Raw genomic sequence first — 27,801 nt, 5'->3', positions numbered from 1 at the left:
GAAAGAAAATAGTAGCAGATGGCTGAATTAACTAGAGAGTAAAAGCCCAGGAAATATAAAACATGGATACTGAAAAATAAAATAAAGGATGGGGAAATGGTACAGCAAGTAAAACATGGCAAAATTTACATATGAGTGAAAAGTAAAATTTGAAATAAAAATAAAAATCATTCCAAAAAGCCAGTTCAAGGCAGAACCACACTGCAACAAACATTTGCTTATGGTCTTCATGTAATAGAGATAATACATCAGGATTTTTTTTTAAATCAACCATTAGACTTTTTTGCACTCCTAAAATTCTACTTTGTCTTGTATACAGATTCCAATAAGAACACTGCACAATTAGCACAAGGGGTCCACGGAAAATTGTCCTTGCTTGCCAGCGAGCCTGCCCACAACATAAAAAAAAAAAAAAAAAAAAAAAGGAAGAAAAAAGAAAAAAAAGGAAAAAAGAAAAAAAAATTAAAGAAAGGGTCTGCCGCATGGGTACTGTGCCAGTTCCATCTGTTTTCGCCATCTTGAAAAGTAGGAAACCAAAATCTCCTCCCAGGAGCGTCTCTTCCTTGGTGAACTGTCCCTTGTGTTTGTACAAAAAAAAATGCAGTCTTTTTTTTTTTTTTTTTTGTTAAACACAAGCATCCTTCTTTCTGTTCACATGCCATTTCCATTCTGTCTCCAGAGTTGCAAGTTGTTTTGTTTTTTTGGGGTTTTTATTTTATTTTTTAAATCTTCCTCCCCCCAACATCCAGTAAGACCTGCCTCCAAGTTCTTGCATAGTAGAAGTATATATGCTGCACTGAGTGTGTATTTCTGACTGTGACAAGAATGAGTTGTAACCATGTTAACAAATAACCAGAGTGGTTCTAGAAACCTTTTTTTTTTTTTTTTTTTTATAAAGTCTACCTATGTTAAGAATTTAATATTGGTGTACATTTATATTAACAGAATATTTACAGTTTGTTTTCTTTGTTTGTTTTGTTTAAAACAAGAAGTCAAAAAAAATTCCTCTTAAATTTCTGCATAATATTATAAGGCAAAAACCAAACAGTTTTGTACATTATTATTATTAATAATAATATTTTAATATATATCTGTAACTTCGGTTCCAAAGTACCAAGATAAGTGATCAATTGGCCTCAGTTAGGGAACCTCACAGTGGACTGTAAGAAACTACAGTATATCCATAAATAATACTTTAAGAAACCCTGGGTCATTTTCTTAAGGATCTGAGGCATTTTAAATGCAAATTTAACTAAAAGCAAAATTTCTCTTTTTTTAAGTGAATAAAGAGCACAAAATTAAAAAAATTACAAATCCATTAAAAATGTTTCTCACATTTGGGAAAAAATGTACAAACTTGATATTTTTCATAACTAATTTTAGCACAGAAACAAAAAAAAATCAATACCTATATATATTAAATTCCCATTCTTAGCAACCTTCTTGTTGGAAAGTTTGAAACCCCATATCCCATTATTTATGGAACTGTGCTTAACTTCTATAAATTTTACATTAAAAAAAAAAGGTTACAGCAGTGCATTTTGTAAAAGATTTTTGTTGTTCTATATACAGCCAAGTTTAAAATTCACCCTGTTGGGGACTATCGTGCCTCTACTTCTTTGGGGTTCCTAGAGGGGGAATAGTCCCTGGACTCTGAGTTTGTGAGTGGGGTAGTCCTGCGTGGGGAGGCAGGTCTAGTACTGCTTGCTGGTACCAAAGGGGGCGGGGCACTCAATGCTGCGGTTGGTGGGTTCCTATTTAAAATTCCATTGTGCATGGCAGTGGATGGACTGAGTCTGGGGTAATGCATCCCGCTTAAGTGAGGCATGAACGGTGGCATGTGTGCCAGATGACTTTCGATAGGGGACGAGTGCAGGTGGTGCATTCTGGCACGTTCAAGTTCTTCCCGTAAGTGCAAGCGCTCCCTCTCCTCCACTTGCCGCAACCGCTCCTGCTCTCGGCGGGCTTCAAGAAGGTTTTCATGGTTATAGTCGTGCGGTTCTCTGTCTCTGTAAGAACGCTCATGGTCATAAAATCCAGAAGCGGTAGGGAACCTGTGGATGGGATCTGTCCGGAGCTGGAAGTCCATTCGACGATGCAAGTCTAAGCTCCGGTAGGCATCTCTCAATGGGTCCCTCACTGGGTCCCAAGAAAATCCAGGATGTGGCAGTCTCTCTCTTCCTGACAAAGGATTCATGCCCATGAGAGGGGTCATCATTCTGCTGCGGTCTAGAACATTCATGTTGTTCATCTGGTGAACGCTACTCATGGAGAGAGGCATTGTGGCGGCCATAGAATGGGGCAACGGTAATCCATGCAAAGAAGGTGGTGGCGGATGTTCCACTGTTCTGGAATGCTGTGAAGGTTCAGATCCCACCACCAGCACATCACTGTCCTCCTTGCGCTCCTCTTTGACCTTGATGTCATTCTTAATCTTCTGGAGATCACTTGGAAGCTCTGACTTTCTCTCTATATCTTTGTTCATTAAATTGCTAAGTTTCAAGCTCTCGCTTAGTGCAGGTTTGCTGTAGGGAGATACAGACTGAATTACTGGCTTTGTGTTGTCCTCGGAGGGTCTCTTATCATGGCTTGGAGTTTCCTTCACGGGGGAACGGCTCTCTTTTATCTTGTGTTCTGTTATGGGCGGCTCTCTCAGTCGGTCAGGGTGCTCTCTCTCTGGTTCTTTGGACCTGTCCCTTTCACCAATGCTAACTTGCCTGATGGGATCGCTGGAGGTCTGAGTGTTGTTGCGGATGAGGTTGCTGATCTGATGGGTCACAGGAGCTGATGCCGGTGAGGATCTATTTGAATGTCTGTTTTTATCCAAGAGATCCCTGTGTAAAGAGAAAATAACTTATTGTTGGCGTGTGCTTGTTTACACCAAACACCTACGCCAACAATGAATAGAACTATATTCTAGTCAATAAAGTATATGTTACTATTAAAACTGTGAGACAGCATAGACCTTCTGAAAATGAGGGACTGACAGCTTTGGCTAGCAGCAGGCATAGTAGTGTTAAATGCTGAGCACTATCTTGCAGCCGGCTATTCCAGCTATGGGCTGCTCATGAGCACTTGTTTGGTGACTTGCAAAATGGAACATGAATATGAGAACCAAAGTCACCTTTCACAAGTGACCTTATCTCAATTTAAACTTTAGTCTCCTTAAGAGACAGGCTAGTGGAGGGCCAAAAGGGTCAGTAGATTATTTAAAAAATATTTTTCTAGACTGTGCCAGCCAAGGAAGTAATCATTATGCTATCAATCAATAAATACAATTTATTACCTAGGGATATTAGCCATTAATTTTCTAAGATCTGCTTGAGTTACCTCGATGGCTGCACTGATGCCATGTATCCAAGACAAAGAAACTGCATCTGTTGTCAGCTTAGTCTTGAGTTCTATGCACATTTACACTAAATTCTTCATAAAACAAATCCATCTTAAACTCTCCTATCTAGGGGCTTGAGCAGCCTGGACACGAGATAACATTTTTCCTAGTTTTCCTAGGCAGCAGCAGATCTGCTTTTTAGTTCAGTTTAGCTGAGCTCAGTGCTGCAATTTCAGCAGTTATATAAGAAAAAAATGCCAGGCGCGGGAGATATATGCACATGAAACTGATTGATCAGGCTGCCTTTCAAGAAGGGCTGCTGTGAGGCAGACAGTTTAATGCACTGATGCTGACTAAACGAGGCAGGTCTCTCACACAAGCAGGGATGATATTCAGTGTTTAGAGTGGGAATGGGAGGCATGAGAGTGGGGTTGTATTCCCAGCTATGCCACAGATGTGTTTTGACCTTGGACAAATCAATTAACCTCACTGTGCCTCAGTTACTCCCATCTCTAAAAGGGGAGGAAGGTAAGTAATGCTCACCCTTTTCAAAGCACTTTGTGATCTTTGGGTAAAAGGTGCGCTAATCGCAAAGTACGAGACAACTGAGAAATTTAATGATGCTCAAACTTTCTGTTGGGTTACTGTCATGAGCTGAATGACTTTTGGTGAAAACTAATAGGTGCTGTTGGAGTTTTATGAATATTTATCTCCTTTTGTTTATTTTTCAGGGCACTGAATTTTGGCAAACCTTTGGTATTAGTTCAGCAAAAGGTATTAGATGCTGTGGTAGACAGACCTGGTGATGTTTTTCGGTCAGTTAAACTGATTTACTAATGGCCTGCCTACATTATGGACCCTATGGCATACTCCCATAGTGTAGACATAGCCTACACTGACAGACAGGGGTTTTCTATTGGAGTAGGAACACCTCTCCCCAAATGATGGTAGCTACATTGACACAAACGTTCTTTAACAATATAGCAGCCTCTGCAGTGGGGATTAGGTTGGTTTAGCTGTGTCAATCATGGGTGTGTTTCTTTCATATCTCTGACCAATATAGTTGTTGGCCTAATTTTAAAGTTTAAGCAATTTAAAGTTTAAGCAAATTAAACCTCTTTCTGAATGGTCTCACTCTGAAGTAAAGTGGTCTTTGTTCGCTTTAGTGAAGTGAATTAAGCTAACATGACCTAATGCCACTTTACTTTGAAATGAATGTCCAGATAGGGGTTTAATGCGCTTTAACTAATGCACTTTTAAATTCATATCTTTAGTTATTTTGTCTTAATTTCTTCCCATGCAGACAAACTCTAAGTTTATATGCAAATAGATTCTTCTTCCCCCTTACAAAAATGTGTGTCCGTAAATTGTATCAGAGACTATAACTCTATGCTATTTAGGATTCTGGGACAATTACTCCTATACAATCTTCCTGACTTTGGTGCATGGGAGTAAGAGGTCAGAATTTACCCTCACCACTGGTGAGACGGACTGCATAAATACTTCATTACAAATGCCTTGAGCCAGATTTTCATCTCCAACTCACCAGGTCAAATCTGGTCTAGGGTGGTAATAACAGAGTTGTCAGCTGAAGTACCAGCATACCCTCCCAGCTCAAAAATGTTCCAACTAAACAGAAAGGCCCTGAAGGTCAACAAAGTCTGACTGTGTGTAGAACAAGTGAAGGTGGAAAAGCAATTTCCAGAGTGGAAGGCCTTCTGTAGAATGTGCTGGCATCAGGCATACAACTCTAGGAGTAGTTGGCTAGTATCAACGGCCAAGGTAAAACACACATACTGAGTTAGCAGCTCAGATAACCTAAGACACAAAGGGTGTGTTAGATCAAAATCATACACCTAGAAGACGAAGCACTACGTGGAATACAGGTGAAATATTCCACTCATCACTTTAAAAGGTTTTACCTACACTAGTACTGTTTTAAAACTCAAATTAATGGATTGCCCATTAACATGAGTTCACTAATACTCTTGCACACGCTCTGCAGACATTTGCATTTACCCAGTTAGTATTGTGGGACAAACATTTGTGAAGTATCCAGACTAGCATGTGTAAACGTTAGTGGACTCAAGTTAGTGGGCAGTGCTAGCTGGAATTGTTTACAAGCATTCATCTCATAAAACTATCACCTCATTTTTGGAGCAGTTGGTATGCTTGGGCTCTCTGGTGAGATTGCTAACAGGATCCAAATGGGCCATGGAGCCTGAGCTGCACACCCTGGTCCCTTTGAGTCAGGGAAAGGAGCACAGAGGAGGGTTCCAGGCTATAAGGGACCTCTTCTGTGGATAAATGAAGTGTATTTGTCTGCAGATCGATTCTCTTGATTCTACAGTTGACAATTTCCCTTGCAAGCCTCATGAGAGAGATACTGATCTGGTTTAGTTCTTTTAAATTTCTTTTTCACTGGGCCACTTTTTCACAGGAGTTGAAAACTGCCTGCTCCACGGATAATTTCATCTCTAAGCATATTTCTAACAGAATTAAAATTGATGACTTATTGTTCACCTTTTGGTTTATGCATTAGCATCTTTGCACTAGGCCAGCAACAGCTAAAGAGGAATCCCACATAGCCTTTTCCTTTTCTGGATCCTGCCAAACCAATCTCTTTTGGTTTCTCAGCAACAGAATTGTTTGGGTTTTATTTGAGATACCTGGCTAGACTTGAGAGGCATTGCCCTCAGCTCAGTGTATGGGAGTGAGAGAGATCAGATCACAGTATCACAATGCAGTTTGCAAACCTTTGCTTACCTGAGATGTTTTGAAAGACAAAAAACACTGTAGCCCACAGCAGCTCTCATTCACCATGCCTGTGTATTAAGAGCTGTCTAATGAGAGACACTTTGGGAATAGAGTCTGCCTGACAAATGGCCTAGTGGCAAGAGAGGACGGACTTGTTCACCATGTTGCCACAGAGAGTGACATTCAAGGATGGTCTGTTTGTTTCTGTCTTGCCAAAACATGCCTATGGCAGTGCTGAGTGGAGGAGGTGGCCTGTTGACAGCTTCAGAGAGAATTTGCTCACCTCACTCAGCAGCAGATTTACAATTATACCAAAATCAAGGCCACTGGAGAGGGAGTTGAAGATTATGGGGTACAAAAAAGTGCCCAAATGTTCCTGCCACGTACCTCTCTTTCTCTCTGTCGTCTTTATTCAGCGAAAGATCCCTCTTCTCTGACTCCCGCTCCCGGTCTCTGTCATGGTTGGTTACTGAAGAGCTCCGTTCGGAATCCCCCGGCTTAGGCCACTGTGGAGGCGTCGGGAAGGAAGGTGGGGTTCGATGGAGTCTGTTCCATGGCTCGTGGGGATTATTAAAGCTCTGTAGGTTTGGACCGTCTTTGTGAGCAAAAATGCTGTTGTGAGCTAGAATAGTGGGGGGCAAAAGGGAACAGATTTTTTTTCTTTCTTTTGAACATGAGTTAAAAAATAATTCACACCAAATTATCCCAAATAAATTCTGTAAAATGCCAATTATAACCATAACTATCCTTTCAAGGCTTCTCATTTTGGGGTCAGGGAAAGCTCTTAGCAGGAAGTTTCAACCACCTCTGATATCTGGTGAAAGACGCAGCAGCTCTTAAGACTGTTTGCGGGGGAAGCTTTAACTACAGATCTGAGTAACTCCTGTAAGGTAATGAGACCATTAACATCATGAGAGATGATTCAGAATTGCCCAGCTTCTCTTTCTCTCCCCGCCACCATGGGATCCATCACAACCAGTACTCACTAGCTCCCATCACTGACCTAAACTAAAAGGTTGCAGGTAGTTACAGCAAATCAGCTGCCTGCAGTGAGGACTCAGGGCCCTATTTGTTAAGAAAAGCATAGCTGATGTGTAGTTGTAATTTTTTTTTTTTAAACAGAGCTTGTCCGTGGTTCACAGGCTCCTTTTAGTATGATCAGTCACTTGATTTTTGTCCACCAATCCAGAATTCATCTCGTTCTGCATGAGATGCACATGCATGCTCCCCTCCGTGTGTCTGCCAAGCATGGCTCACCTGCCAGTAATGTACTTTTAAAGGAAAATCCTTCTATATGTGGAACTTAAAATTCAGACCATGGGCACTGGCAGGAGGGGGAAAGCCTGCACAGCGATTTAGGAGAGAGATCAATGGCTGTTCTACTGCAAGTCTTCACCGTTCCAGGATGTCACTTTACACGCCAATAGGGTAGCAGAGCTCAGCGGAGTTTCACGGCTCTGGCACCTCTAAGAGCACACAAGGCAACAATCTTGAGCGGTGAAGAGATGCAGAAGCATGGCTACCGATAACAGGTGACATGCAGAAAAGCTCCCACCGCAGAGACCTGGAAATCTTAGGTGCAGTGTTTTCAGATAGGATAATGGAGGTTAGGAAATAACTTTTTTAAAAACTACCACCAGCTGCTGTAAATATTAGCATGTGGCTTTTTTGGAAGGGATGTTTGTCTGCAGTAACCCAGCCAGTACTTACTCAGAGCATGACTGCCTAATCCTCCAAAGGCATTGCTGCCTAAGTTCCCAAGGCCGCTGAAGGTGCTTGACCTGCTAAATGGATCTGGAAAGGCAAACAGGGATTTAGCAGGCATTTAGCCAAGAATGTAGGAGAATGAAACGCACCCCTCCCCTTTTGAATGCTCTGAATCCAAGTAGGATTAGGTCAGACTTTAAGCTGATCCTCCTTATTGCAAGGTTTTTTGCACGGAAAATTCCCAGCATGTTAAAAAATGGAGAAGGGATTCAGAGCTTACTACACAAACAGATGCTGTCAATGTTTGTATGCCAGTCAGAGGGGAGCTAGAAGTTAAGTTCTAATAGGTGAAATTGGGGTGGCAGCTACAAAGCTACATGTGGCAATGAAGAGCTATAAACTGTGTTCTGGCATGAGTGGGCCTTGCAATAACCTTGTGAGGACATAAGAAGACTTTGATACACTTTTTGCTCTCCAGCTCCTTTCGGAGCCTACTCTGGGTTCTGTGCCATGTCACAGTGTAGACATCAATATAAAATAAAGCTCTGACAAAACCCAGCAGCCTTGGTATAGGATAACAAAAGGCTCCTGCATTAGTAACCCTACACCTGAAAAAGAGTGAGGCAAGACACAAATACCACACTGCTGCTAGCTGATATTTCGGCAGCATTAGACAGCTAGTGGAGGAACTAAACATAAAACCATTCTAGCAGGCAGGGGGTTGATGACTTATTATGACAATGCTTTTTGATACAGATGAACTTTCTTTGCTCACTACTATTATATTTCAGTTGCCTTGAAACAGGAGCTGCAGGAACTTTGGTGAGTGGCCTGAGAGGTCATCTTGTTTCACTATCGCTTTTGTATGCACCTCTGTATTGTCTGCTGTGTAACCTTTTCACAGACATAATCCTAAGCGAATCACTACGGACATCCATCCCTATAGCAACAGGAGCGGCGCCAGGGTTTTTGGCGCTCTAGGCGAGGGTCCTTCCGCGCTCCTGGTCATTGGCGGCAATTCTGCGATGAGGGGGGTCCTTCCGCGCTCCCGGTGTTCAGGGCACTTCGGCAGCGGGTTCCGCAGCGAGTGAAGGACCCGCCACAGAATTGCCACTGATGATCCAGAGTGTGGAAGGACCCCCCGCCGCCGAATTGCAGCCGAGGGCAGCAAAATGTCGCCCTCCCAAATCCTGGCGCCCTAGGCGACTGCCTAGGTTGCCTAAATGGAAGTGCTGACCCTGTATAGCAACTATACACCTGGGACTTTTTCACTAAAATTCCTTGTACAGAGCCACTAGTCGCAGTGATACTGGGAGGGCTAGTGTAGACTAGGGGCTATTGTGTGTCAGCCACCTGGTGTTTTAGACCTGCTCTGAGTCAAATTAGATGAGCGGTTGGCTAAAATGCCAGAGAAGGGTCTGCACTACCGCTACAACTAGGGCGGTAACCATGGTTGAGAAATGTTAGGGGAAAAGTGCTGCTGTAGAGTCAGCCTCAGAGGATTGTTTATCCTCACTCACTAGTGTGAAAGTAGACCACAGTCTTAAGGCCTTGCTAAGTCAGAGCACTAAGTTCCCTCACCATAGCCGCCGACTTTCCCTCTGCCCCGTGGGTGCTCAAACCCCATCCCACGGCCCTGCCCCACCCTCATCCCAATTCCAACCCCTTCCAAGTCCCTGCTTCCTCCCCCGAGCATGCTGCATCCCCACTCCTCCCCCACCCTCCCAGAAAGTCCTAAGCGCCGCCAAACACCTGTAAGGCGGTGGGCAGGAAGCACTGGGAGGTGGAGGAGCAGGGACATGGCACGCTTGGGGGAGGAGGAGGCAAGGAGGAGATGGAGGTGGGGGGAGCTTGGCTGCCGGTGGGTGCGGAGCACTTCCTAATTTTTCCCTGTGGCTGCTGCAGCCCCACAGTACCCATGGAGTCAGCGCCTATGTCCCTCACTACACTGCTACCATTAAATTCTGACCAGACGTAAAACATCTTAAATAACATACAAGAGCTGGGTGAACACTACAGAGTTTTCCACAAATACATCAATTAGAATTTTTACACTACTTGACTCTGTGTTTGCACCCTACTGAATATTAGAGTGACTCGTTTCCAGAAATAGTGAATTTTAATTGAGTGTTGGAGAAAATTCAAAGAAAACAGGTTATCATGGGGTTTTTGCCCTGGAAATTGAATTCAAACAGGTCATCATAGGGGATATTCTGTTCACTGACTGGATGAGAGTAAGGGCTTGAGAACACATGAAAGTTAGTACAGAATAAGGTAGGATGGGAATTTAAAGTGCAATGGCCATTCCTGAGTAACTCTGATTCTGAAATACAAATACCTCTTTTCCTCAAATTATCTTAATCCACTTTGGAAGTGGATTACACAAAAAACAGAAAGACACACTTATTCCTGAACAACTCCATGTGTAGAAAAACCCTTATTATCAAAACTAACCAACACAGCTTGAACTTTGAGTATATAATGAACTGCTCACGAGCACTATGTCGAACAAGAAAAACTAATTTTGTGTACAATTTAGAATGAAGAAATTTTAGAAAATCAGGGTCTGCTTATAGCCAATTAGGGAACAGAAAAGCAAGCAAAATATATTGGATAACTGTTCATCCAGCTCTAATAAAAAACCCAGCCAAGAACTTAATAGGTGGGAAGGGATGTGGGAGAAACACATTTTAAATTATGCTTTATTTGAGATATATTTTGCCAATGATTGGAAGTGCTAAATTATCCTTTTTCTTTTGATAAGCCTCCTAATTTCTAATTATTTATCCATCTAATAGCACAAATTTTTATTGTTTCTTTGAGCCCACCACACGCACATTTAACTATAGACTGGAATAAACCTTTACATCTAAGATGTAAGTGAGCATGCACGGTGGCTTATCACTCGTGGAGTTCCACCTTTCTGAGACTCTCCATCCATTGGCAGTGGAGGCATCTACTAAGCCTGCTGACCTTAGGAAGTAATTTGGAGGTGGAAAAACAAAGGGTGTGTTGGGGGAATATTCCTACGTAGCTTCTATTTCCTGTGGGAGGTTAAGCCCCCCCAGTGCTACAGTATCTCAGACACTGCTGATCCATGGAGTCAGGGAATGAATTAAATAGAACAATAAATGTGAAAGCAGTGTTTACTTACACTTACCTGCCAAATGGCTAGTAGGCAGGAAGCTGCTGTGATGAGGTGAGGGTCCAAAAGGGGTGGTGGCTGGATGTGCAGCACCTGTGACAAGGGAGTGATATGTTTTTAATCCAGCGATGGGTAAGTGTTTAATATGAAAAGCCAAAGCTCCTGTCCATCAAGTCCATTAGGTAGATACAAAGGCACAGGACATACTTAAACACCACAGAGGTGGTATTTGAAACCTAGTAACGGGTAGAATTTCTTTCCCTGTTCCCTAAATCAGGGCAAGAGAAAGGGTGAATGTAAGATCTTGCATCAAAATTTACTAATTCTCTGTAAAACTCTGATCTTGATGCCTTTTTATAAAAGATTCATGTAGCATGGTCATTTATTTCACTGCATGGATCACCCAAGGTCATCACTGGGCTGGGTCACCCAAGGTCACAGAGCAAGACAGAGACCATTCTGAAGTGGGACAGCTGATGGCAAGGATGCATGTGAAGCAGCACAACACCAATCATCCCTATCCCAGGGTATTTGCCTTGAGGTTCCCTGAATGCATGGTGTGTTACATTTTGAGACTGGCATTAAATCACATGAGGTTCCCCTGACCATTTATTGTCGAGTTTGGTGATGCTGTCCACTGCCAGCTGTGGAGCATCATGCCAGACTTTGCTGAGTTGCTGGGATTCAAGGTTTCTGGGACCTTGTCTATGGTAGAAAATCTTTCCTAAAATTTCCCATCATGGCTAACGGTTAATTCAGCTCAACTGGTGGTCTCAGTGGTGGGAGACCTAGCTTATATAAAGGCCCAGGAGCTGCCAGCATTTTAAACACTAGGTTGGGTAGGCCAGCTCCATGCAGGGTTAGATGACATGCTGTTTAAAATGCTGGTGACCAGTTGGAGGCCCTGCCTGTGCTAATATTCCCACTATTGCAGCTGAAATGCTGGGAGATTTTTAAGACAATCGTTTAATGTAAATATACCCTCCTGCCTTGCTCAAAGGAAACAAAAACATATCTACTCCTAAAATCAAGCTGCCCCCATCTCCACATTTTATTATGAACTAATGGGACTCCATTAGGCACGGACAGAACCGGCACTTTCTTGAGACCAGGCTTAGCTGTGCCCAAAATTGACCAAGAACTTAGTACCGCCTTCAGGTGCAGCACTTTATTGCTTAATTTTCTCAAGTTGCACTGTAAATGCAGTCAGTCAAAAGTTAACTTTCCCACCTCCATTAAGACTGGAATAAGAAGTAGGGTCTGTCTGCAGCACTTGGTACCCACATGGCCCCACAGGGATATGACACTACTAAGAGTTACAGTGGGGAGTAATTAAGACTTCAGAGCAGAAACTGCTACTCAAACATGGCCAATCTCCACCTCCCTAAAGTGAATACAACTTAGTCCAAACCAGGACATGGATGTACCTATATATTATCTGTGGCAGGAACTGGTGCACAGAAGGTCACTGTTAAACAGAGTGATGTCCTGTGACCTTGAGCAGACTTTAAAGCCCCAGAGACAGACATGCGAGTCCCACACCAACTTGGGCACTTGCAAACCTAAGCAGCGAGAAAATGAATTAAGGAAACTTAAGAGAGACCACAGCAACGAAACCTGAGGTTATCTATAAACATTCCAACTGCTCCACTGCTTCAAGATGGATGGAGACTGTCATCTATCTAATCCTTTAAGATTTCAGAAGATGTATAACGGATGGGAGATTTCTTCAAAGGAGATGGCTTACAAACTCAACTACATGGGCTGATAATAAAAAATCCTCTAGAGAAAGCCAGGAGCAGCACTGTGGGCTGTCAGGTAGTTATTAAATATAACGTCTGCCAGGCAGCTGAACATTCGTCCTGAAGACAGGTGGCCCTAAGATAACTTATGTCTCCCACAGTAACAAGGCAATGCAGCAGAACCAATGATTCACACCAGCTACGCACTTGTTCAATCAGGTGAAAAGAATGCCTCAGATACTGTAGAGTAAAAGATTTATTTATTCTTATATTACTGCTGCAATGTTTGTTCACTCTGCTGTTCTCTGATAGCACACTTTACCTAGATTTACGGTTTGATGGCTGTTGTGATTAATATACTCACAGACTAGTTGGTCTAAATTATTTATCTCTGGTTGAAGTAAAGGATTCTATTAATTTGCCTTCTTTAAACAAATCTATTCTATGCTACTTCTCTTCTTGCTTTCGTTAACAGATAAGCTTGTTGTTATTAAATCATTAGAGATCTAGATATTTCTCAGGCACGTTTGCTTCCTTTAAAGAAATGTCAAAGATACTAACTGGACAGGACTTTTGCTGCAACAGACCATTTCTGTTTATGACCACAAACTGTACTATGATACAGACCTTGTCGCAAAACCAGAGATCATGTGGGCATCTTTAAAATCAACAAGGGTTTGATCTGAAGATAATGGGAGGAAGAGCAGCTCCCATAGTTAAAGTAATCACAATGTATACACATTCACACATAAAGACATCACCATAGTATCTGGGCACCTGTACCAGACACATACCTATGCAGCGTGCATCAGAAAGCATAAAAATTTTATGATGGGCACATTGCTTACGTTTGGTGAGGTCACCAGTCACTCCCCCTTTGTAATTCACATCCACAAATCATTGCAGACAGATAAACAGGTCCCAGTTATGCAGGCTGAAGGCTACCAAAAGCCAGTGTTTGAATCTTAACTTGATGCTGGATTAGTTTTCTTTTTAGGATTTGGGCAAAAAGTCATGCTTCTTTTAATCACATGAATTTTAATGGGGTTACACTGGGAATGAATTTGATAAAATTGGTCACAAATATACACAAGTGATACTGCAATCCTTTGCTCTTGGGGGGAATTCTGTGCCAAAAAATTAATTTTTTCTGCAAATTCTGCAAATTTTTACATATTTGATTTGTCAAAATAAAGCAATATAATCACACCAGTTTCAATTATTTTGGTAATTTATTTCAAATACCTGTCAGCAAGTATGTCTGCAACAATACAGAAAATAAAAAAAACTCCACCAGGAGTAGAGATAAAGACACCTCTACCACAACCAAGTTCCTGTTTCTCTGTTATGCTTTTGCTGGGTGCCTCGGTCTGAGTGTGTCACCTGTGCCAGCTGGACATATCTTGGGGAAAAACTAACCCACAGCCCCCAGACAGCCCCAAGCCCAGAAACTCACACTCCCCAGAGATCCAGATTGAGAAACAGCCTGATGCTGGGTCCTGGGCTTGTATGCAGTTTCCTGCATGCTGCCTCCTTCCTTCAGTATGTGCTGGGAAGGCCAGCTACCCAGAACCCTCCAGCTCCCACTCCCTCCTCCACTACCCCAGGCAGTGTGTCCAGTATTTGTGAGCTAGAGAGCCAGGCTCTGCTGGGTCCAGCAGTCCCTAGTGGCGGCCAGCAGCTCTGCAGCACCAATTCTGCAGGGAAAAATTAAATTCTGCACAGAACATTAATTCTGCACAAATTTTGCATTGTGCAGTGGCACAGAATTCCCCCAAGAGTAATCCTAAAAATGGAGTAAGGTGAGGAAAGAAAAACACCATGTAAATTACCCACTAGTTAATTATATAAACTAAAATTATATTGTCATCCTATCCAAGTGCACAGCTTTCACTGACTGCAGCTAGAAACGGCATGCCTAGCTCTGAAGACAGACTTAGATATATAACATATGGAAATAGTCAGAAGTGGGTTGGGGGAAAGAAGGACCATAGAGGGAGAAGAGAGAGAGTATTCTGCAGCCGGAAATATTCCTGAGTATAAAACAATAATCATACACAGTAGAACATCAGAGTTGCAGACTGTTTCAATCAGAGCTAGTGGGAAGAATTCAATGTGGATTATATGATTGTGGATTATATGGTGTTTTGGTTTAGGGGAAAAATATATTTTAATGAAAAATTGTCAACACTGAATTTTTTTTGTTTTCTGTGATTTTTTTAATCAAATGTTACTGAAACTTTTTGTTCTCAGAAAACCATGTTTTCGATAGACAAAAAACAAAAATGTGGGGGAGTATAATACAGCACGGACAATTAAAAAAAACAACAAAAAATGGATCCATTTCAAACCCTCTGTAATGGAAACAACTGAATTTTTTTGCAAAATCATTTTTTGACCAGCTCCATATAGCATGTTAATCCAGCGTGTGGAAAACTAAACTAAAAGCCAGTTAGATAGACCCAAATTCAAGAAGCAGTTCCTATCATCTCTTGTCTTGTGGGGTAACATGTATTTCCATCTGGATTAAAATAGGAAGACCCAGCAGAACAGACGGATCTGTTCTAAAAGTATAGTTTACCAATATTCTCTAATATTTTCAAACCATTATGCAGACTAACATTGTACTGCTTTAATTTTTGATACATAATAGTGAAAGGGGAAAACATGAAATCCATTGAGTGCGTGACATTTCTGCAAAAATGATAATTCTCTCCTTACCTGTCGTGGAAAACAGAGGCCTGGCAAGGTCTTGTGGGTAATGGAATCCTGGAAAAATTCCAGGGGCAGGAGGTCTGCTGAACAGGTCAAGTTTACCGCCTATGTCTAGCTTGTGGGGATCCAGCTGCATCTGCTGTCAAACGATACAAGAACAATCTCATTATATATTTCCCTTCTTTATGGGGAGAAGAGAGAGTTCAGGCTCACTGCTGCTTAGTACTGCCAGGGAGAGTCAGTGAGTGTGACGGCAGTGTCTCTGGTCATTTACCGTAGTCATAGTCTGACAACATCTATAAGGCCATTTCACTCCACAGCTTCTCAGCTGCCTGCCTCATTCACATGAATAAGGTCTGAAGTGAGCTCTTAGCCCCAAAGCATACACAGCAGAGCATGCTACATGATACACTAAGTGCACTGCACCCTAGGATCAGTCTGCAGTCTTGACCTGACAAAAAACATTCCACAGGCCGAAAGCTACAGAAAGAACCAGAAGCCTTAAGAGTTGACGACAGAGTTCTGTGCTTTGTTGCTCCAGTCCAGAGAGAGGGAGAGAGAGAGAGAGAGACTTTCTCAGACTATTCCTTTTCTACAGCTAGTAAGCACCAAATGAAAGGGGTAGGGAGAGAGAAGAGATGTGGAGGAATGAAGAAAACTGCTTCTGAGACGCCGGATGAGATTTTTAACCTTCTCCTAGAGTGTGCCAGGCTACTAGCAAAGAGCCAGACTGATACATTGACAAACTTCACCTATGCTGATAAAATAAGTCTTTTTCTAAATGTACAGCTGAAATGATACTTCCACCTACTAAAATTTACATTTGCCATTTTAATGGTATTAATTAAAAAGCTCCAAGTGAAAGCAGTATATATTCATTATTAACTGGATAAAAACTAACTGTGGGAGCCATGAAAAAAAAAATCACTACAGAGATTGTTTTACTGTGGTATCTGCTATTCTAAGTGTAGGCACCTGGCATGAGGAATGTTGAGTTTGTAATGGCACCCAATGTACCTAAGCTTGTTACCTCGTCAGTTTTTAAATTCCCTCCCATCTCCCCACAGAATCAAAGAAGAAAACCCATCCACCTCTAACACAGTAACTATCATTCTACTCGCCTGCTCTATGTTTTGTAAAATGTCCTTCACCGTATCGGTCATTTCATTCTGAATAGGATAATACTCCATATTCCACAGGAGGTACTAGTGCAGAAGGGAAATGATATTACACATGTATGCTTCGTAAAAAGCTGGATCTTGGGCAAAATTACCCTCCCCCTCCCACTCTTCCGAACTTCCTCTGGCTTCATACTTAATATCTGCTGTGTGTTTTTGCTACCATTCAACCCAATTTCCGTGCCCTCAGACAAACTTAACAGTTTCTGCCACAGATGTTAAAAGTTTGAAAGCCTTAGTTAATTTATACATCATAAGCTGAAGCATCATCGCTAGTATTCTGCATCCTGCTCATTGGTCACTAGAATTTAGCCTATAATAAGCCAGACGACATGGCGTCATTGAATAAACTGGCTCTATTACCTTTATCTTCTGCTGGTGATGGTAGATCTGCCAGGCAATCTGTACATGAACTGCACACCACTTCCCAGGTTTCTGCAATTGAAAGGATAAGAATATAGCTTACTTTAGCGCTTATGGTCTACGAATCTCTGATACAACCACTTATTTCCCTTTCTTTAAAACAGTTAACAATGAGAGAGACTAAGTTGGCAGAGGGAGGTGATCAACATTTTCTGGTGACCTGAAATTGATTAAATGTCTTTTTTTTTTTTTTAAAATAAAGCGGGGACTGAGAAGCAAAGTGTAATATTTTTCTAGTTTCACTACCAGCTCCTATTGGGAGTGGTGGACATCAGCATTCAGAGTTGACATCCTGCGCTCCGAGAGCTATGCTTTGTTCTTTCTGACTTACGTATCGCCACCCTAAAAAGCCACAATAAATGGCATGACGAATATTATTACGTCTATTAACTATAAGTTTCACTTTATCATAGTTTCGTACAAAACAAGACTGGGTTTTAACCTGAATGATATTCCTCAGATGCAGCTGAGAGCTAACTATTACATGTTTCTTCAAGTAAGGGATGAACATAAGACTTATGCTGTACATGTTAAGTTTCAAAAGCATGTGAACTGTACTTAACAAAAATGTACAACCTCCCCCTAACCCTTACTTACTCTTACTGGAGGTCTATAGGGGTCAGACACCTATGAAGAAAGCAGAAATAAAAATTAGAGATTTTTCTGAAGCTGACCAATATATGGAAGGGTAGGGAACTTCCTTCTTCTGAACAAACATAAAGGAAGGCATTGTTCTAGACAAGTCCCTTGTGGCATAGCAAACCCCAAAAGGCTTAAGAGAGGAGTTTTATTAAAACTTGTGTCTTTCATTTCTTGCACCAAACACAACAGGATTTTATGACAGATAAAGCAGTTGCATATCAGCAACCAAACAGTGCCAAGGTTTTTCAGAACCAAGTAATCCTCCCACAATGGAGTGCATTAAAAACTGCTTCTCTCTAAAAAAGGCAAAGAGGAAAGAACTTAAAGGGTTTCCCACTCCACTTCCGGTGGATTTGTTTAAAGGAGTCCGTAAATCCCCTGGCATTCATGAACTGTTGGAGGTTATTGCCATAACAGCACATTCAATCTGCAAAGATTGTTCTCTCTTTATTATAAACAAACAAACTGTTCACTGGAATTAAAAGAAGAGTACAAGAAAGGTTGCAAATTGTTGCTTTACCCCCGGAGTCTTCTGCAGAAGAGTGTGGTGGACTGTGCCAGGTCTACCTGCTACATCAATTGGATTTGAAGTCTAAAAGAAAAGAAAATAGCATGAGTGACACTGTACTGTACCAGCAGCACACTTAATATTTCTAGCTATAGTAAATGGCATTAATTAGTCAATGTTTGTACTGTGCTTTGACATGCATATTGCTATATTAGTGCTAAATGTTCTCTCTCATTGGCTCTCAACCAACCATGTCATCTATTAGTGTTTATTTTATTGTTTCCCCAAGGAGGATTAAACACTTGGGAGTGCAGAATCCCAGTTACTACTCCTCCATGCTGCCATTTGGATTTTCTCGGTTCTAGACTAGCTCACAGAACCTGCCCTTGGCTGGCTGCAAGAGAGGCCCAAGACCTGGAATTATACGTAAACAATCAGTCTTTGACTCCCCAAACAACTTCACCTGTTGCCCCCCAAAAGCTAATTCCCTGGCTGGCTGTTTTACTCAGAATTTTGGTCATGTGACTGTAGATTCCAAACAGCCAGATTTTAGGAGCAATCAGTAAACAGGGGTTTTTTTTGGTTTGTTTGTTTAGTTTAATTTTCTCAGGTCAAGTTGTTAAAACTATAATATTTATTTAAAACAATTCTGAATTGTCTAAGTGATGAAGCACTCTCCTGACAGACCTGCGTTCAAAGGGCTCCTAGGGTCTCTGTCAGCTGAGGTTTAGGGAGAAAACAAAAGTCACAGCTATGATACAGTCAAGAGTCTTGAGATCACAACGCATTAATGATGGAGTGTCATTCTGTCCTCCTTTCCCCTGAGGACAGATGTGAATGCTTCTCCCAGCAAAGGAAATTGAATAGTTTTGACCTTTTCAAGTCCTTAGCTTGTGAGAATGGCTTTTGGGAAACTCACTCAGAAGTTGATAGTCAGCCTGGATTTATGTGAGTGGCTTCATACACCAGGCCTAAGGCAAGTGACATGGGAGGGATGGGGGGAGAAACATGGACAAAAGCAAACCCTTTGCTTTGTAGGACAGAGAATGCTGAATTCATTGTGCCAGAATCAAGCCACTGGTCTGTCCTAATTATCTAGAATTTAATCAAATGGCTTGGGAGGAAGGAGGGGGGAGGAGGTGATAGTATCTTGTGTGGCTTCACCCAGAGGCTCAGCTCCGTCTCCTCTAGGGAACTGGAAGAGAATGTGACAAGTTGCGGATCAATTTTTCATCTCGTTCGTGTCCCTCCAGATGTTAGCTTCCCTGTAAATATAGCACTGCCCAGTGCCCACACCATGCTCCTGATTAACCACTGCAGCAGACTATGATCTTGTGCGGTTTAACCTTGAACCAGTGAGTGTTCTATGTATTTATCTCTAAAATAAATTAAAATCTAGTTACATAGTACTTGGAACTGCTTAGAAATGTGAAAGACCTGTGCTCACTCCTTCCTTCTTATTGCAGAACAGTTTCTCCTGTAGGTCTCATGGTATTTTTACAAGAAGATGGTATTATACAGTTTGGTAATGAAGATGGAAACCAGAAGAACACACTATCAGTGTATCAGAGGTTGTCTCATTACAGGAAGCCTTGTAGGAAAACTGTACTATCTTCTGATGTCAGAGGTGTTCTACAACAGTGATAGTTCCACAGGGTTTGTGCATCTTTTTCCGATGAGATGTAAAACTGAGGTCCTGACCACTTGTGGTCATCAGCGATCCTTTGGAGTTCTTCGCAAGAATAGGAACTTTAACCATGGTGTTCTGGCCAAATTCCAAGCTAGATAATTACATAATTCCTTCCTAAATTCCACCCCCTGCCCACCCTTCCACCTGGATTCAACTGGAGAACTTATTCTTCCATTCCTGTACTTAATTTGTGTAATCTTCTAGTTGAGATAGGTCATTTGTTATGGATTCTACACTATTTACAAAAAAAAGGCTCACAGAGGCTTGATAAACCACTGAAAAGTTCCTTTAGCTTCCATTAAACTATCTTGTGAAGTCCTTAATCACAGTGGTAAGTAGTTATTCACTTCCATCGACTTCATGTGAGTGACTGCTCATGCGAATAACTGCTCACCAGTGCGAGTAAATGCACACCCTGGCCCCAAGTTTCTTGCTGGTCTGTTGCAAAACTGATCTTCCAAAATGCAAACAGTGCATAACTGACACAGCGCTGGTTACTGAAGCCCTTTAATAAACAGTGATTCCGCAGATCATTTCTTATCTCTCTGCAGAGATGTGTTTAGAAATGACAGGAGATCTATAAAGCCACGTCACTTAGGAAGTTATAAACACGCTTTATCACAACAAGACCGTGTCACTTTTACAAGGATGTGATCAATAATCTCTGTGTACTATGGATTTTTTCTGTTGGAATGGATGTAAATGTTTTCAGTACACTTTCTAAATTTAAAAAAAGAAGGTCAAGTTTGAAAAAAGTATGTGCCATGTAGTTTTTTTTAAAAGTTAAAATGGCAAAAGTTGCAAGTTTGCAATCTGCACTAGTTATAATAATACTTTGCAGCTGTACTCTGTCTTTCATCCAAGCATCTGAAAGCACTTTACAGACATGAAATAAACCTCACAAAACCACTGCATGGTAGGTATGTAATTATCCTCATTTTATAGATGAAGAAGCTGAGGCGCAGAGGGGTAAGTGACTTGCTGGAGGTCAGAAAGCAAATCAGTGGCAGCACTGGGAATTGAACGCCTCACTCCTGCTCTAACCACTACAAAGCATTCCTCTCTATGGTTCCTGTGCTTTGATAGTCAGTTCCATCGCCACAGCTGGCTGCTATCTAGCTGAGGGAGTGACCCCTGTCTATCAGTCTGTTTAATTTGCAAATTGCTTTGGGATTCATCAGTCTGTATTAGAACTAAATAATTTATTTGACTCTGAGCTTCTGCTTAGCTGGCTTTGACTTAGGGCATGTCTACACTACAAAATTACGTCAACCTAAGTTATGTTGGCATACAGCTGCCGCAGTAATTAAATCGCTTTTGCGTGTCCACACTATGCTCCTTGTGTCAGCGGTGTGTGTCTTCAACAGCGCTCATACAGATTGTTCTGTCAGCATTGGGGACTGGGGGATGGCTTCTGAAAGCCAGTAACAGTCGATGTAAGCAATGCAGTGTTAGTGTCGATCTCACTACATTGACATTGACTCTATGCCTCTCACACAGGTTGCATTATTAAGTTGCCGTTGCATTATTAAGTCAGGACAGTTATGTCGACAGGAGCGAAATTTTAGTGTAGACACTTACATAGTTAGGCTGATGTAAGCTACGTTGCATCGATCTAACTTTGTACTGTAGACCAGGCCTTAGACTTCCATGTGAACAACTGCACTCCTCTCTAAACAACCACCCCTGGGCCCCAAAAGCATCTGAGCTAGTCAAAAAGGTCATTCGTATAATCATCGTAAGTACAATTCTGATTACCCATTGAAGAACAAAGCCTGTGCTAATACAACAATAACACATTTGTACCTTGGGTTGAAATGCTCCCTGAAGTGACCCAAAAGGTCCTGAGTGTGGAAGCATCGGAGGCATTCCAGGCATTGCCGGAGGATAGGTTGGAAAGAACTACGAAAACAGAAGACAAAATGAACAACAGCCGAGGCAGGAGCTAAGCCTGTCAACCACTGTTACAAAATTTTTAAAAGCCAAAATAAAACGTGAAAATTTGCAGATCTGATGCATTTTATTGTTAATTTTGAACATGTTGGACTATACAATTTGCTGTATTTTTGAAACAGACAAAGGATCACCTCCACCCCATTCTCTAGAAATCGAAAAATATTGTTTTGCTTGACTATTTTTGAATAGGAGCAGTAAATCTATAACTAATCAATCCTATTTAGAAATGTGTGAAATTGCTTCATTCTACAAAGCAAATATGAACCCTGGATATATACTCTGCTGTTACAGACTAACTGCACAACATGTACATAGCCTAGTGAAAGTACTGTATTAAGATCTGCTTGGGCCTCTCCTGAATGCAGACTGTACACCAAGTACCAAAAATGTATGCAGTTTTGGTGCTGTGGAGAAATGGGGAGCAGTTTTGGTGCTGTGGAGAAATGGGGAGCAGGATGAAGCCACTAGTCTCACTTTGGATATATCTACAGTGCAATAAAAAACTCACAGTACCGAGTCTCAGAGTCTGGGTCAATTGATTCAGGTTCACGGGGCTCGGGCTGCTGGACTAAAAATTTGCAGTGTAGACATTTGGGTTCGGGCTGGAGGCTGAGCTTTGATACTCACCCTCCTTGCAGGATCCTAGATCCCAGGCTCCAGCCTGAGCCTGAACATCTACACAGCAATTTTTAGCCCTACAGCCTGAGCCCTATGAGCACGAGTCAGCTGACCTGGGCCAGCCACTGCTGTGCCACGGGTCTTTCATTTTCATGTAGATGTACCCTTTGTCTTGTGAAAGGACCGTGCTCTCCGTAGCACTGAATTGTGTGAAGCTCTGATTGCACTGGGGCTGCAGTAATCCACACTATGAGAAATCTCTGTGCACTCCCAACATCCCCAGGCACAGCAATTTAAAATGAAAGTAAAGAAAATGCTGAAGACAAAGTTGAAAAGTACAAGATTTACATTTACAAAAAATTCAAACAAGAATAGGAAAACTTTATGGATGGATGAATCGAAACTGCCATCTGTATCAATTAAAGACGTTTAAGCAATGCACTAGCAAGCGGAAGCATAAAGAGTGGAACTGTCTCAAAACATCATCACTCACGTTGGAATGTCGAAAGTAAGGGTTGTCCAATTTGGGAGCGTACTTGTCAAACTGGAAGTAAAAGAGAAAACAAAAGTTGAGTTTGCATTCCACAACACATAATGAACCCAGATTTCTCATACATAAGTGAATCATGACCCCTTTGTACAGCATTTAACAGAACATGGGAGATTCCACACTCATTCAGGAGGGAGTGACCAATTCTCCCAAAGCTGTTGATTAGTAGCGGTAAAGTTATAGCACCTGGTTGTGCACCAGCCCCCAAAGTACCTCTTTGAGTAACAAACTCTGCACAAATTGGTCCCCTCCTTACTATCGAGAAAGACCTCTGAATCGGAACACTCGCTCCATCAAAAAAAAGTTGTAGGGAAGTTGTTCCCAGATCCAAATCTGGCATCTTTAGCTAAGAGCTGAATTGCAGCGCTAAGTTAGAATGCTGGGGAAGTTTAGATACTAATCCAGATCTTACTTCTGCAACTCTGGCCCAGCTCTAATTGTCAAGCTAAGACAAAAACAAAATATCTAGTGCCGCCAGCAATTTCCCCCTCCTTGTTGTATGGGCAATGCCAATATGGCTAAGATAGCTTTTTGGAAAGGACCCCAGGCATAGAAATCATTGTATTAATCCCCCCTACTCCCAAAAAAGGAGAGGTTCAGTGCTCATGGGAGAAAGCCTGACTCTGAACACGCCCAGCCTCCCCGCACAGGGCTTTAACACCTCCATGCATGTGATCTGGGTCCCATATTTATTTTCACCAGCATTGGTCCTGAACATCTTTTGAAGAAAATAATGCATATGTTTCATCTTTGAACAATAAGTATTCTGGTGGGGACCAGGGAGGGCGAGGGACAGTGAGCAAGGACCCCCCCCCCCCCGGAATGCTGTACATTCGGCAAGTCAGCTGCTGTTACATGCTATCCTACGTGCAGGAGAGCAGATTTGTAATTTCATTAATTACAGTTATTACTGGAGCCATGTACCCACCAGTGTAAATACCATAAATTACTAAACACATGCAGCTGGAGATTTCAACACTTCTCTCTGGCATTAGGGTTAATAAACCTTATTTAGTGAAATATAAGAAGATGTGAGTAAAATACAACAAAAGAGCCTTGCAAACTGTTTTCACTAGAAAGTCTGACATCAACAGGGCGTGGGTGGGTGGGGAGGGAGTTGTCAGCAGGATCAGATATCAGGGTTCTCAAATAACACACCAGGTTTCAAGGAATGTTTAGAGGGTTGTTTTACACAGCAGAAGAAAAAAGAAGAAGGTATTTGCACACGGCTATGCTGTGCAAGCACCTGGGGCTCAATTTGGGGCAGGAGATATTACTTCCATTGTTCTGTCGCTAAGCGGATTATCAGCGAACAATGGTGTCATGTAACTCACACCAGGAAAGAAAAGCGAGAAATATTATTTCCCATGAATCCTTGGTAGTTTTCTCCAAATGTTGCCTTTAATGGTTATTGCTCAATTTTGCTGGTCCTAGTAGAAGAGGACTCTGTAAGTTTTAGACGTGGCATGGAACTGAGGAAGAAAAAGCTGAATCTTGCTTTTTCAACCTAACAAAATAGTAATTGCCAGGGACATACGGAGAGCGTGCTTAAAAGAACTGACAAAGCTAGTTTATGCCAGATACTCTTAGATTTTGTTAGCAGCAGCAGAAAGCACTGTTACAAGCACTGTCAGTGACAAAATGACAAAGTTTATTCGATGGGCACAAGGTTTTGTCCCATAAGAGCCTGCCACATTAAATTAGTGTTTGCTGACCAAATCAAATAATAAATACCCAAATTGTCTTCCAGACACAGTGTAGGGAAGTAGAAAATAAAACAGACAGGACAACACTGAACTCAAACAGTGCAAGTACTGTGTTACAGTAAGAACAGCAAGCAGACCTACATTATATGCTGCAGTATAGAGAGCCAAATATATTGTTCCACAAAACCTTTCTTGACATTTTATATTAGAAACCTCTATTTTTCTGGCATCTCTGTGCATGTATGTGCCTGTGTGTCAAGGAGCTGAGCCAGCTGATGCAGCTCCAAGGATGGGTTGTTAATCTAAACAGAAGTACAGAGCTGACAGTTTACCATGAAGGAGAGATAAAGAGGCCTGAGAACCACACAGTGTATCTGTTTATTGGTAGGAGCACAAGGGAAATGGGATGATAAATGTTCTTGGTTCTGAATGGGAAGGAGAACATCCTTCAAGAATGGAGGGGCTTAATTAAGTCAGGAGCAGGGCTTCTTGGGGGATGGGAGAGAGAGAAGCTGGTCTGAAATAAAGAGGACTGATTTTGGTACAGTGGGTTACGCTTTTGCCCCAAGATTCTTTACTTATCCTCACATTTTGGGCTGGGGTACGCACCATGGGAGGTGCAGAGGGTGGCATGAGCGGCGTCTGGGGTAAGCTGGATGGAAAAGGAGTGAATGTGTGCTGGTGGGTGTGTTGGTGCTGGTGGGTGTGTTGGTGCTGGTGAAACTCCGCCCTCAGCAACGGCACCGGGCCAAGAGAGGCACCGGCCCGGTCCGAACTCTGAACCAGAAACCGGTTGTTCAGCTCTTGCCTGAGCAGCTCATGATCTAGAGGGGAGAGAGAGAGAGAGAGAAAAAAAAAAAAGACACAAAGGCCCATTGGCCTGTGAGTTTCACAAAGATGTAGAAGAGAGTCAGATATTCACCTGGCATTCCCTGTTTCTGCAGGTCATGCTGTGGTGGTTTTCTACGTGAGGACTCATTGGTGGAGGTAAGAGAGATGCCTGTGACAAAGTACCAATCAGAATCCCCGAATGAGGCTGGCAATACATGATTGGTTGGTTGAATGATATCAACAGGCTGGTATCTAAAGACAAGAGAGAACACCATGAGTCATCACAGCAGAAAACACAGTGGGGCTTCATAAAGCATAAACAAGGTTGCCCCTCCCCGCTCCCCCAACCCAGCCATGAATACTGATGTTAGGACACTTTAAAAGGGACATTATCAAATTAAAAAACAAAACTAGAATGACTCCCTTTCCTCCCAACCCACAACAGACTCCCCTTCCCTAGGCTACAACTCCACTTTACATTATCAACACTGAAGAATTATAAACATCTCCCCTTTTTCTGTTTTGGTGCATTAGCCTCAGCTGTGACAGTGAAAATAAACTAGTCAGTCTCACATCCAGCTTTTTCCTGCACTAGAAAAAGGCTGCAATATTTGCGTTGGGAGCAGTGCAGAGGAGTATTGGTTGGTTTTAAAATAAGCAAGAGAAACCTGTTTCCACTGAAATTAAAAAAAAAAAGGTTGGGGAGCATTTGCATTGGTCTTAAGTTTGTTAAATTCTCTTTTTTGGCCACATTTGACCTGTCGGTGTCCCTTTGAAAAAGATACTTTAAAAACCATAGCAAAGGTGATGGGATGGAGAAATGACAGCGTATAAACTTCACCATCCCTCCAAGAAAAACAATGGTTAATCCACAGAGATACACAAATGGTCTAACATGACTGGCTTCACTGGGTTCTCTCTGTGTGTGTGAAGCAGCCAGGTTAGTGCTTAATCACAGGATAGCATTTTTAAATGTCTCTTTTTGCCAGGAGGCAACTCCACAGGCCTCACTTCAGCTGGCAGGATTTGATCCACAGTACAGTGAGCCTCAAACTCTGGGCTGTGCTGAGTTTGCTGCCTTCACTTTACTCCTGGCCTGGGAAGTGAAAAACAAAGCTCAGGAATCAAGCTGGGGCATACCAGGTGACCAGGTTGGTAACCATTAACCAACCAAGATGGGCTGAAAATACCACAAAATTTACACACTTCATTGATTGATTTGTATTTAAGCATGTGGGCCTGTGAGTTCAGGCTGATGTTCCAAAGTAGCGCCCACTGGCTTGGCCATGCTCTCCTCCTTTTGATATAACCAGTGGGGGGAGCATGCACTGTGCACCCGAGAACACTTGGGCTGAGGACTCTGAAGCCTCAGATACCTGTTCCAAATAATGTACCAATTCTGGGAGATGTTCAACACCTTTAATACTATATTTCTAAACATTCCATCTTTTCAGATAGTAATTGAAATTTCTCTCTCCTCTGCCTCCAATTTATTTTCCCATGCGAAAACTGGGGGGGGGGGGAGCAGAGGGGGAGAAGGAGGAGACACATTTAATTTCACTGGGTCAAGATCTGAAAAAGGTTGCAGCTGCTATAAAAAGAAAAATATTCTATCATATGATACAGGGTCTCCCTTCAGTATCAACATGGGAGGGTAACTGACCCTTGGTCCCCAGATGGGGACAGATTTTCAACAGCGCTAAGCACTCTATGTGCTGAGCTCTTCCGAAAATCAGGCCCTTAGCCCAGTATCCATATTTTTCTGTTCAGTGTAATAGTTGTCTCTCCCTTTCTTAGCTAGCACCACTTTTGCAAAGAGACCCTGACATAGTGACTGATCCCGTGAGGCACAGAGTACCGTCCACTCCCATTCATTCCAACACAAGGAGCCTAGGGCACTCTGCATTTTGCAGGATCAGGCCCATAATAAGAAAAACAACATTAGTTACAAAAAGGCCCCCTCCTAGAATGGAATAAATGTTTAGAGCTTTTAAACTGCACTGAAAAACTAGTTTCTTGATAAAGCACTTGTAAGTGACACCTTAGCTAGGTGTCTGATGTTTCTTAGTTGTAATTACTTTGGGCCACACACAGATCATGAGCTAGATTTTTTGTTATTGAGGCACTGTGGATGAAACTCACAAGGTCTATGGCATGCTTATGTCCCCTGAAATCTTCAGTGCCGGATTAACATGGCCCTCCGCAAAGGAATGAATTTCACCCACTATGAAAATTTCAGTAGTTTGCCCTGAAATAGTTGAGGTGGTCTGGATATGGGTGGGAGGTAATAGGGAGTGGAATC

General features: G+C 42.2%; 1 protein-coding gene across 15 annotated transcripts in view; it reads right to left on the bottom strand.

Annotated features, from left to right (window-relative positions):
• Positions 1–213: 213 nt before the first annotated feature.
• The window catches only part of FBRSL1 (fibrosin like 1), a 758,110-nt gene continuing 730,522 nt past the window's right edge, over positions 214–27,801 (bottom strand). For 4 of the 15 annotated variants that reach the window (XM_075060062.1, XM_075060065.1, XM_075060064.1 and 1 more), the window contains 12 exons: positions 25,257–25,492; positions 22,906–22,956; positions 21,645–21,740; positions 18,161–18,232; positions 17,596–17,625; positions 16,939–17,010; positions 16,519–16,602; positions 15,404–15,533; positions 10,950–11,033; positions 7,799–7,882; positions 6,476–6,710; positions 927–2,834 (listed from right to left, as the gene is read on the bottom strand). In XM_075060062.1, coding sequence (XP_074916163.1) covers positions 1,601–2,834; positions 6,476–6,710; positions 7,799–7,882; positions 10,950–11,033; positions 15,404–15,533; positions 16,519–16,602; positions 16,939–17,010; positions 17,596–17,625; positions 18,161–18,232; positions 21,645–21,740; positions 22,906–22,956; positions 25,257–25,492 — 2,408 coding nt within the window. In that variant the 3' untranslated portion in view covers positions 927–1,600. Of the gene's footprint in view, positions 2,835–6,475; positions 6,711–7,798; positions 7,883–10,949; positions 11,034–15,403; positions 15,537–16,518; positions 16,603–16,938; positions 17,011–17,595; positions 17,626–18,160; positions 18,233–21,644; positions 21,741–22,905; positions 22,957–25,256; positions 25,493–25,590; positions 25,752–27,801 lie in introns of all 15 variants that reach the window. The other 11 variants (XM_075060066.1, XM_075060063.1, XM_075060073.1 and 8 more) reach the window with 11 other exon arrangements.

This window comes from Chelonoidis abingdonii, chromosome 22, assembly GCF_003597395.2.
Source record: "Chelonoidis abingdonii isolate Lonesome George chromosome 22, CheloAbing_2.0, whole genome shotgun sequence".
NCBI lineage: Eukaryota > Metazoa > Chordata > Testudines > Testudinidae > Chelonoidis > Chelonoidis abingdonii.
Note: the sequence above shows the minus strand (reverse complement) of the source record. Positions and strands in the feature narration are given on the sequence as shown.